Source organism: Neovison vison, chromosome 2 (assembly GCF_020171115.1).
Source record: "Neovison vison isolate M4711 chromosome 2, ASM_NN_V1, whole genome shotgun sequence".
Classification (NCBI taxonomy): Eukaryota; Metazoa; Chordata; class Mammalia; order Carnivora; family Mustelidae; genus Neogale; species Neogale vison.
The window spans coordinates 46,019,091-46,031,598 of NC_058092.1; the positions used below are offsets into that span (position 1 = coordinate 46,019,091).

The window sequence follows — 12,508 nt, forward strand, 5'->3', positions numbered from 1 at the left end:
CTATTAAAATCTTTTTTTAAACCTTTGAAATTGGGATCACTCTTTATAATTCATTTCAGGAAAAAGGAAAAAAGCCCCGACTTCAAATGCTTTTGTGTTTTAATAACCATAGATTCAAATTTCAGTTTTGTTTGTTATGTATTTTTTGTGGGTGTTAAATGATCAGTGGGAAGGCTCTGTCTTCCAGTAACCACATGGTAAAGATGTCATCTTGAACAACATAGCATTTCATAGTTACAGGTTCTCCCTGATTAATATTTGCACTGTGCGTACTTATAGGTAACAAACACAAAAGAGAAAAACAGCTTGATTGCTTATAAGCTTTTTTCACAAAATCAAATTAAAGTCTCTGGTTAATGTGAAAGCTATTTTTGTTTCTGCTGAGTCATTAAGCTAATATTCTACATGTCAGTTAATAGTTACAGAGAAAGCTTTTGTAGAAAAATATTGCCTAGGTTTCCTTGAAGAATTAACTTTTGTCATACATTGTAATTTCTATCTTTAGCTATTATATTTTCTATTGATGCTATAACAAATTACAAAAACTTAGTGACTTAACACAAATTTATTATCTTACAGTTCTGTAAGTCAGAACTTCGGTGTTGTTTCTTCAGGTCACACAAGGCTGGAAAACCAAAGCACTGGTAGGTTTGGGCTCTGGGAAGTAATCTGTTTCAAGGCTCTTTCAGGTTATGGGCAAAATTTAGTTCCACACTGCTGTGGGATAGAAGTCCCATTTCTTCTGTGGCTGTTGGCTAGGGCTCATTTGCAGCTTCTAGAGGGCACCATCATACCCAGGCCTGTGGCTCCCTTCATCCTTAAGGTTAGCAAAGGGGACTCATGTTTTGAATCTCTTCCACCTCTTCTGTCACTATATTTCTCTGACTGGGGAGCTGACTCTTCTGCTTTGCTCTTGGGATTTGAAGGGCCCCTGTGATTAAATTGGGCTCACCCAGATCATCTTTCGGTTTTACGGTCAACTGGCTAGCAACCTTAATTTCATCTGTAAAGTCCCATTTGCTAAGTCACATGTTTACAGGAATAACACTAGGGCACAAGGACCACAGAGGGGGAAAAATCTGTCTACCATAGCCAGAGAATAGGAAGGAAGAGTACCTCAAACTAAAAGTAGAACTTCACACTAAGGGCTGCCTATGCTAGAGAATGGACAATGTAGATGTGAGTCTATGTACTTATAATGATACACCATTCATACTTATCTAAATGAAGCTATCTAAAAAACATTGTACTCTAAACTTCATTAAAAACATATATAAGTAAAGATTTCAATTTGCTTAATGCAAACTTTAAAGATATTTGTTTTGATTAGTTAAAATGTTTTTCCTTTTTTCCTAAATTGCATGGGTATGGATGCTTATTATAGGAAGTTTGAAAAGAAAACAGATGTTGGAAGAAACTGAAGAAAATATCATTCCTATCCTTTAACAAGCACTTTCTAGGAATGCCATTATATGGTCATTGTTTTCTCTTCCTTTTCTCCCCCTTAGAATCTATGTTTTATTATTTTTTTTTAAGATTTTATTTATTTGACAGAGTGTGCATGCACAAGCAGGGGGAGCCACTGAGGGGGAGAAGCCACTGAGGGGGAGAAGCAGGCTCCCTGCTAAGCAGAGAGCCTCACGTGGGCCTCAATCCCAGAGTCTTGGTGTCATGACCTGAGCTGAAGGCAGATGCTTAACTGACTGAGCCATGCAGGTGCCCCAGAATCTGTTTAAATGTTCTTAAGATGTGTGGGAGAGGGCCTTATCAAGAGAATGCTATGTCATCTTGGAAGAGCCAAGTGTTTCACAGAGATACTCAAAAGGGGGAAGGGAGGGTGCCTGGGTGGCTCAGTTGTTAAGCATCTGCCTTCAGGCTCAGGTCATGATTCAGTGGTCCTGGAATCGACTTCTGTGTCGGACTCCCTACTCAGCGGGAACCTGCTTCTCCCTCTCCAACTCCCTCTGCTTGTGTTTCTTCTCTCACTGTATCTCTCTCTGTCAAATAAACAAATAAATAAAATCTTTTTTTAAAAAGGAGGAGAAAGAGAAGGTTTTGTTGGTACATGTTTACAGGTTGCTGGAGGCCTGGCCCTATAAATGAATTGGAGTGTGCCCGTGTTAGCCTCTGTTAGGACCAAGTTCCTTTGAATGTTGTTATCTATTTATCTTTGTATATATTATACAAAGATATATTTTATACAAAATTAAAAAGTCCGTCTTTAAGTATTATGCTAGGTTACAGTTTCTAGGAGACAGATGGCATCTGCTTGGGCAGCAGCGACATTACAGTGTTTACATTTAAAAACCTGGTACATTAGTGAGAAGTTTAGTTTAATGCTATGATTTAAAGAATGGAAGAAATGTGGTTGACATCAGTGAAATAGACCTATAACCACATTGATTATAGATAGAATCAATAGAAGCAGCTATTCTTCAAAAAAACCTATCCATATCGATAAATAGTAATTAGATACTAGCTTCTATTAGACCAAATGATTCATATTTTAAAAACAGAGAAAATATTCAATTTACCTATAATATCCCAGCCCTTCTTTCAAGTCTTAAGATTTGAATGTCAAAATCATATTTTTGTTTCTAACATCTTCCAACTTTAGAAAGACCAGGTATTAAATAATAATTATATGGCATTACATACTAAGGATTTTAGGACATTTTTGTTTATATTTTGTTTATATATTATAGCCTGATAACAACACTGTGAAGTAGACAAGTTGAGTGTTACTAGCCCTGTTTTACTGAGGAAATTGAGACTTAGAGCTGAGCTATTAAATTAGAACAAGAGACCATGTGATGAGGTGACAACAGTGATTCAGGGTTTCTTACTCTGTTGGACAGGATTGTTGCAAGAAAGGTCTTGGCTTAGCCTCTCACTTACCACCTTGCCCACATGCCATACTTAGCCTAATCTACAGTGCACACTGTAACAGGTCTTTTCTTGCAGTATGGGCGAGGGCTACACTTGCACTGAGTAGCAGATTTAATTCAGAGGAGATCCAAGCAGAAATATATTCCCAGTCTTTGGTACCAGCCTTATCTCTCAAAAAAGAAATCTGAGTCATTCCCTAATTCTCTCTTCTACTTGTACTTCTAAAGATTTTATTTATTTTTGAAAGTGAGAGCAGGAGCAGAGGGGGAGGGGACAGAGGGAGAAGCAGTCTCCCTGCTGAGCAGGGAACCCGATGCAGAACTTGATCCCAGGACCCTGGGATCATGACCTGAGCTGAAGGCAGATGCTTAACTGACTGACCGATCCAGGTGCCCTGACATTCTGTCTCTTTACCACTTCTATTGGGGCTCCTATACTAGATAGTTCTATTGCTGCTATCTTAAATTAAGGCTTTTTGTCTAGAATGTTGGAAAAATAACTAGTCTCTTCAGTCTATCACCTGTGTTGCTGTGATAGTTTTTCTTCCTTCCTCTCTAAACATTGGACACTGCTTTCCCGCTTAAGATCTTTGTTTGGCTCCTCACTCTAAGGAAAAAGCCCAAATGAGTTCTGTCATATTCTAGTTGCAACTTTTACCCCATTGCAGCTCTTGCCATCTCCCACCAGACACAGTATGGATTTTCCATCTGGGGGTGCCCTTGTCCAGCGAACATACTTGCATATAAAGACTAAATTTCCGTGTCATTCTATCTGTAAAACATATCTTAATCTTGTAGGCGTTTCATTCATATCTTGTTTGTTATCACTGTTATTTATAATTTTACCTATTTTCTTCTCTGAACTTTGAATACTTTTTTTTTTTAAGTTCTTAATTACCCTGTACTCATCATGGCAAGTACACTCCTTAATCCCCATCACCTATTTCACACATCCCCCCACCCACTTCCCTGCTGGTAACCATGAGTTTGTTCCCTAGTTGAAAGTCTGTTTCTTGGTTTGTCTCTTTTTCCCCCCTTCACTCATTTGTTTTGTTTCTCAAATTTGAGTGAATTTGAGTGAAATCATATGGTATTTGTCTTTCTTCGTTTTAGTTCACTTGGCATTATACTCCCTAGCATTATACACATCGTTGCAGGTGGCAAGATTTTTTTTTTTTTTTTGGCTGAGTAATATCCAACACACACACACACCCCTTCCTTATTCATTCATCGGTTGATGGACATTGATGGACATTTGAGCTTCTTCCATAATTTGGCTGTTGGGTGCATGTATCCTTTGATTTAATGTTTTTGTTTTCTTTGAGTAAATATCCAGCAGTGTGATTGCTGGGTAATATGGTAATTCTATTTTGAACTTTTTGTGGAACCTTCATACCGTTTTCCACAAGGGCTGTGCTAGTTTGCAGTCCCACCAACAGTGCATGAGGCATCCTTTTCCCCTACATCCTTAACAACACCTGTTGTTTCTTGTGTTGTTGATTTTAGCTATTCTGATAGGTGTGAAGTGATATCTCATTGTAGTTCTGATTTGTATTTCCCTGATGATGAGTAATGTTGAACATGCTGTCATGGGTCTATTGGCCATCTGTATGTCTTCTTTGGAGAAATGTCTGTTCATGTCTTCTGCCCATTTTTAAACTGGATTATTTGTTTTTGGTTTTGGGGGGTGATTTTATTAGTTCTTTATGTATTATAGATATCAACTTTTTTTAGAGATTTTATTTATTCGACAGAGAGAGAGATCACAAGTAGGCAGAGAGGCAGAGTGGGGGGGCGGCTCCCCGCTGAGCAGAGAGCCTGATATGGGGCTCTACCCCAAGACCCTGAGATCATGACCTAGGCTGAAGGCAGAGGCTTAACCGACTGAGCCACCCAGGTGCCCCTGGGTATCAACTCTTCATCAGGTATGTCATTTGTAAATATCTTCTTCCATTCTGTAGGTTACCTTTTTGTTTTTTTGAGTGTTTCCTTCACTGTGGAGAAGCTTTTTATTTTGATGTAGTCCTAATGTTTAAGTTTTTCTTTTGTTTCCCTTGCCCCAGTAACATATCTAGAAAAAAGTTGCTATGGCCAGTATCAGAGAAAGTACAGCCTGTGCTCTCTTCTGGCATTTTTATGGTTTCAGGTCTCACATTTAGGTCCTTAATAAATTTTGAGTTTATTTTTGTGTATAGTATAAGAAGATGGTCCAGGGTCGCCTGGGTGGCTCAGTGGGTTAAAGCCTCTGCCTTCGGCTCAGGTCATGATCCCAGGTCCTGGGATCGAGCCCCACATCAGGCTCTCGGCTCAGCAGGGAGCCTGCTTCCTTCTCTTTCTCTCTGCCTGCCTCTCTCTCAGCCTACTCTGTCTGCCAAATAAATAAATAAAATCTTTTTTTTTTTAAAAAAAAAGAAGAAGATGGTCCAGTTTCTTTCTTTTGCATGGTGCTGTCCCAACACCATTTGTTGAAGAGACCATCTTTTTCCTGTTGGATGTTTTTTTCCTGCTTTGTGGAAGATTAATTGACCTTGTAGTTGTTGGGTTTATTTCTGGATTTTCTATTCTTTTCCACTGATCTATGTGTCTGTTTTTTTATTCTTTATTAAAATTCAATTTATTTAACATACACCTATTATAAGTTTTAGGGGTAGAATTCTGTGACTCATCAGTCGCATACAACAACTTCAGTTATATACAACATACTAAGTGCCCTCCTTAATGCTTGTCTCTCAATTATCCTTTTCCCCATGCACCACCCCTCCCTTCCAACAACCCTCAGTTTGTTTCCTAGAGTTCAGTATCTCTTATGGTTTGCCTCCCTTTCTATTTTCATCTTATTTACTTTTCCTTCCCTTTCCCTGTGTTCATGTGTTTTGTTTTTCTTTTTTAATTCCACATGAATGAAGTCATCTGGCATTTGTCTTTCTCTGCCTGACTTATTTCACTTAGCATAATACCCTCTGGTTCCATCCACATTGTTGCAAATGGAAAGATTTCATTCTTTGATGAAATTTCATTCTTGATGGCTGAGTAATGTTCCATTGTATATATAGACCATATGTTTATCCATTCATCCATCAATGAATGTCTGGGCTCTTTCCATAGGTTGGCTATTGTGGATTTTGCTGCTACAAACGTTGAGTTATATGTACCCTATCGAATCACTATGTTTGTATCCTTTGGTTAAATACCTGGTAGTGCAATTGCTAGGTCATAGGGTAGTTCTATTTTTAACTTTCTGAGGAGCCTCCATAATGGCTGCACCAGTTTGCAGTATAAGAGGGTTCCCCTTTCTCCACATCCTTGCCGACATCTGTCATTTCCTGAGTTAGTCATTTTAGCCATTCTGACTGATGTGAGGTGGTAGCTCATTGTGTGTGTGTATGTGTGTGTTTTTTTCCTACAGTGGTTTTGATTTTGTTTCCCTGATGCCGGGTAATATGGAGCATTTTTTCATATGTCTGTTGGCCATTTGTCTTATTTGGAGAAATGTCTGTTTAGGGCTTCTGCTCATATCTTGCTGGATTTTTTTTTGGGGGGGTGTTGGCAATAAGTTGTTGATAAGTTCTTTATAGATTTCTGGATACTAGCCCTTTATCTGATAAGACATTTGCATATATCTTTTCCCATTCCGTAGGTTGCCTTTTAGTTCTGTTGACTATTTTCTTTGCATTGAATGTGTGTAGCTTTTTTATCTTGATGGAGTCCCAATTGTTCATTTTTGCTTTTGTATCTCTTGCGTTTGGAGACATGTCTACCAAGAAGTTGCTGTGGCTGAGGTCAAAGAGGAGCTGTCTGTGTTCTCCTCTAGGATTTTGATGGATTCCTTTCTCACATTTAGGTCTTTTATCCATTTTGAGTTTATTTTTGTGTATGGTATAGGAAAGTGGTCGAATTTCATTCTTTGCATTTGGCTGTCCAGTTGTCCCAGCACTATTTGTTGAAGAGACTTTTTTCCATTGGATATTCTTTCTTGCTTTGTCAAAAATTAGTTGACCATATAGTTGAGGGTCCATTTCTGGGCTCAATTTTCTGTTCCATTGATCTATGTGTCTGTTTTTGTGCCAGTACAATACTGTCCTGCTGATGACAACTTTGTAATACAGCTTGAAGTCCAGAATTATGATGCCTCTGCTTTGGTTTTCTTTTTCAACATTCCTTTGGCTACTCAGGGTCTTTTCTGGTTCCATACAAATTTTAGGATCGTTTGTTCCAGCTTTGTGAAAAAAGGTGATGGTATTTTGATAGGGATTGCATTGAATGTGTAGATTGCTTTGGTAGCATAGACATTTTAACAATATTTGTTCTTCCAGTCCATGAACATGGAATGTTTTTCCATTTCTTTGTGTCTTCCTCAATGTCATTCATAAGTGTTCTATAGTTTTCAGAGTTCCTTTACCTCTTTGGTTTTTTGGTGCAGTTGTTAAATAGGATGGATTCCTTGGATTTCTCTTTTTTTGCATCATTGGTAGTGTATAGAAATACAACTGGCCTCTGTGTATAGATTTTATGTCCTGTGACTTTCTGAATTCCTGTAGCAGTACTAGCAAACTTTTGCTGGAGTCTTTTGCGTTGTCTATTTATGTATCTGTTTTGTTAGTTTTGTTAACTACAGCTTTGTAATATAATTTGAAGTATGGAATTGTGACGTCTCCAGCTTTGCTTTGCTTTTTCAAGATTACTTTGGCTAATTGGGATCTTTTGTGGTTCCATACAAATTTTAGGATTGTTTTAGTTCTGTGAAAAATGCTGTTGGTATTTTGATAGGGTTTGCATTAAATGTGTAGTATTTTGGGTAGTATAGACATTTGGGTAGTATAGACATTTCAACATTATTTGTTCCTCCCATCCATGAGCATGGGATGTCTTTCTATTTCTTTATGTTATCTTCAATTTCTTTGATGAGTGTTTCATAGTTTTCAGAGTACAGATCTTTCACCTCTTTGGTTAGATTTCTTCCTAGGTATTTTATTATTATTGGTGCAATTGTAAATGGGATTGTTAATTTCTCGTTCTGCTGCTTCATTACTGGTGTATAGAAATACTACAGATTTCTGTACATTGAATTTGTATCCTGTGACTTTATTGAATTTATCAGTTCTAGCAGTTTTTGTGGTGGACTCTTTTGGGTTTTCTATATATAGCACTGTGTCGTCTGCAAATAGTGAAAGTTTTACTTCTTCCTTACTGATTTGAATGCCCTTTATTTCTTTCTTTTGTCTTATTGTGGTGTCCTTTAAAGCCATTGTCTCCTTGATTTTCTGTTTATTTGTCCTTTGATGTCAGTGGGGTGTTAAAAGTCCCTTGCTGTTATTGAATTGGTTAGTTTATGTTTGTTACTCGCTGTTTTATGTATTTGGGTGATTCTGTGTTGGGTGCATAAATATTTACAATTATTGTAACTTCTCGTTGGTTTGTCCCCTTTATGATTTTGTAGTGTCCTTCTTTGTCTCCTATTACAGTCTTTGTTTTTAGAGTCTATTTTGTCTGATAGAAGCATGACTACCCTGGCCTTCTTTTGACATCTACTTGCATGATGTTTCTCCATCTTTCGCTTTGTATCTGCAGGTGTCTTTAAGTCTAAAATGAATCTGTTATAGGCAAGACATAGATGGGTCTTTTTTTTTTTTTTAAAGATTTATTTATTTGGATGGGGGGAGAGAGGGAGAGAGAATCCTGAAGCGGACACCCTGCTGAGTGAGGAGCCACACATGGGGCTCAGTTCCAGGACCCTGAGATCATGACCCAAGTTGAAATCAAGAGTGAGCAGGTTAATGGACTGAGTTGCCCAGGCACCCCAGGTCTTGGGTGTTTTTAAATTTTTTATTCATTCTGTCATCCTGTGCTTTTTGTTTAGTCCACTTACATTCAAAATAACTATTGATAGATATGTATTGCCATTTTATTACTTGTTTTGCCGTTGGTTCTGAAGATTTCTCTGATCCTTGTCTTTCAGAATTTGCTGGTTTTCTTTAGTGATATATTTGGATTTCTTTTCTTTTTTGCATATTTATTAGTTGCTTTTGATTTGTGGTAACCATTAGTTTTGTGTGTAATATCTGCGTAGGGGGTCTACATTAAGTTGATGGTCATTTAAAGTTTGAACCCATTCTTGACCCCTTTTCTCCCCATGTTTTGTTGTCCTATTGTACATCCCTCTATTTTGTGAATTTCTTGACCAGTTTTTCACAGAAATATTCATTTTTACCACTTTTGTGTTTCCTACCTTCATATTGTCATTTTAGTCTTTCTGCTCAAAGAGTCCCCTTTAATATTTCTTGCAGGGCTGATTTAGTGGTCATGAACTCCTTTAGTGTTTGGGAAACTCTCTCCTCTATTCTGAATGATAGCCTTGCTGGTTAGAGTATTGTTGGCTACAGATTTTTCCCATTCAGCACTTTGCAAGCCAGAAGAGAATGGCATGATATATTCAAAGTTTCTATGAAAAAAAATCCACTGATAGCCTCATGGGTTTCCATTGTATGTAAGTCTTTTGTCTTGCTGCTTTTAAGAGTTTTAATTACATTATGTCTTGATATAGATCTGTTTTTGTTGGTGGTTCTCTGTGCCCATTTCCTTCCCCAGATTAAGGAAGTTTTCAGCTATTTTGTCAAATTCTATACCTCCTTTTCTCTCTTTCTTCTGTGACTCCTATAATATGACTGTTACTATGTTTGATGGAATCATTAAGTTCCCTAAGTCTGTTCTTGTTTTGTATATTTTTTTCTTGTAGTCAGCTTGATTACTATCCCTGACTCTGTCTTCTAGGTCATTAATACATTCCTCTGCTTCCTCCAGCCTACTGTTTATTCCACCAATCCTATTTCTCATTTCATTTATTGAGTCCTTTATCCCTTCTGTGTTCTTCCTTATCTCTGTGTTAAGGATCTCACTGATGTCCTCCACACTTTTCTCAAGTCCTGTATCCTGATGATTTTTGCTTTAAATTCTCTATCAGGCATGTTACTTGTATCTCTTCTGCTTAGATTTCCAACCATGGCTTGTCCTTTTATTTGGGACAAATTCTTCTAATCATTTTGTCTAAGTCTCTATACCTGTTTCTGTATTAAGAAAGTCAGTTACATCTCCTGTTCTTGAGGGTAATAGCTTTAGGAAGAAGATCTGTAGTGTCCTGCAGTGTAGTATCCCCTGTTCCCCAGGCCTGGTGCTTCTGGGAGTGTCTCCAGAACTCTGGCTGGTTTATCTTCAGGCCAGTTGTCTGCAGAGGTTCTCTTTGCCTGTTGTGGGCTGTGGCCCTGGGCTGAATGTGGTGTTTTTAACTAGAAATGAGACCTGTCACTGTTGCCACTGGAACTGAGGTCTCACAAAACTCCCAGGTTGGAGATGGGGTGTTGCCAGGGATTTGGGCTGGTCTTCTGGGGGATGAGGCTTGCCGCCCTACTGAGGCAAGCAGACTAGGAAAAGTAGTTCTTCCAAGCTTGGATAGGTGGGGGGGACTTGGTGTAAGCAAGTTAGGTAGTGAATATGGAGCTGTGCTGGTTCCTGCAGGTGGCTCTGTGCTTATGCTGAAGGGTGGGGGGGAGAAATGGCTGTATCCGTTCCTTTGTTCCTGGAGGGGTCTTGCCCTGAATGCTCTCCTGAGTCATGCTTAGAGCTAAGCAACTAACCTCCCTACTTTGTGCCCCAGGTGCTCTTCAGATGGCTGTTTCCACACTGCTCCTGAGCTATCTGTCTCGCCCTTTCTCCAAAAGCAGCCCCAGTGTCCTCCATGCTCTCTCAGAGCCAAGCACACTGACCTTTAAAACTCCAGGCTTTAAGCCCTGCTGGAATTTGGCCCCACTCCCATTCCAAGCCACTTGCTCTGGAAATTCATCTTGCACTTTTTGACAACAGACAACTGTGACTCTCTCCCCACCACAGAGGCCATGATCCATTTCTCTCCCAAGCTGTGTTTCCATACTTTCTACCTTCTTTGGTGTGGCCTCTTCTCGACCTTTAATTGTGGAATTTGTCCACTGGTCTTCAGAAGGATTTCTGGGGTATTTAGGTTGATGTATTCGTGGGATGAAATGAGCCTAGAGTTCTTATATTCTGCCATATTCCCCTGTCCTCTATGAATACTTCTGCTGCTTGGCTTTTATTGGTGAGTACCATTTGGAACATGAAAAAGAAGATAAAAGTACCTAGAAACTTAAAAAATAGTCTCACAGCAAACCCTAAGAGACTGTTAACTACAGAAAACAAACTGAGGCTTGCTGGAGGGGAGGTGGGTGGGATGATAGCATGAAGGAGGGCATGTGCTGTAATGAGCACCGAGTGTTCTATGCAACCAATGAGTCACTGACCTCTGCCTCTGAAACTAATACACTGTATGTTAACTGAATCTAAGAAAAAAATTTTAAAAGACTCACAGTATAAAGAATGAGGTCATGGGACTAATTCCATCCCTTGAAGGCAAAGACCAGAGCAAAGGGGTGCCTGGATGGCTCATTGGTTAAGCATCTGACTCGGTTTCAGCTCAGATGGTGATCTCAGAGTTGTGACATAGAGCCCTGTGTCAGGCTTCATGCTGAGTGTGGAGTCTGTTGGAGATTTTTCTCCCTCTCCCACTTGTGCTCTCTCTCTAAAATATACAAATCTTAAAAAAAAACAAAAAACAATGGAACAAAATTGTTCAGTTTTTCAGTGTTGAAAATGCCAACATTTTTAAAAACAGCTGTATGCCCCCATAGAATGTATCTCCTGGCTAGGCAGTTATTTACAGCTCCATCTCATTTTTCTTAGGTGTTCAGGCATAGAATTATTTTTCTTACTTTGGACAACAGGATGTTTTAAATTGAGAGCATATGTATATTATTTAAATTGTGTTAAATATATTCAGGCTCTTCGTTTTGGAATAAATTACTATTTAGCATGCTGTTCCCAAAAGGAGCCAATATTGAACAGCATTGATATTTTTGATTAAGGAGAAGGATACTTATAGACTGAGCCATAATTACATTTTAAGATTATACCTTAAATCTGAGTATTTTAAAGATTTTGGTTACACTATTTACTTCTCAGAAGTAAATTGCACCCAATTTAAATGCACAATATCTTCTGGAAATTATAAACATTCATGTGCTAATATTAGCAGCAAACTAACCATCTGCACAGCTGCCTAGGTGCCATAAGGCGTGATTTCCAACTTGGGCTATGGCTCACTAAATAGATGCTCAAATGCTAACACACAGTGTTTCATACTCTCTTGAGTCAGCAGTGAAACAGAGACTGATGTAGACATTGAAAGATAACCATTTAGGAGTAAAACCAACATCTGAATGTGGAGGGTTTGTTTTTCTCTTCTCCGTTTCCACAGATCCCCCATCCCATTTGACATGCCAACTGAACCTGAGGTGAGGCAGGTCTGAGCTCTCAGACTAGTCCTTACTAGTGCAGCCCCTGCCACTGGAGCTTGATCTTCCTAAGGTGACCAGCCTTGATGCCTGAGAAGACAGAAAAGTAGAGGCCAGTGGAGTAGTGAGTGGCAGATTTCTTACCCAGTTTGATCATTATACTCTGTAGAGAAGTCATAATGTACTCAGGAGACAAGAATAAAGTTTCTTCCAAAGTCATCCTTAAAACTTCCTAAATTAAAATAAATTCAGTAGTCTTTCTTT

At 38.7% G+C, this 12,508-nt stretch overlaps 1 protein-coding gene across 1 annotated transcript in view; it reads right to left on the reverse strand.

Moving 5' to 3' along the window:
- Positions 1-11,522: 11,522 nt before the first annotated feature.
- The window catches only part of FYB2 (FYN binding protein 2), a 124,269-nt gene continuing 123,283 nt past the window's right edge, over positions 11,523-12,508 (reverse strand). The window contains exon 20 of the mRNA XM_044238328.1: positions 11,523-12,334. Coding sequence (XP_044094263.1) covers positions 12,313-12,334 — 22 coding nt within the window. The 3' untranslated portion in view covers positions 11,523-12,312. The remainder of the gene's footprint in view (positions 12,335-12,508) is intronic.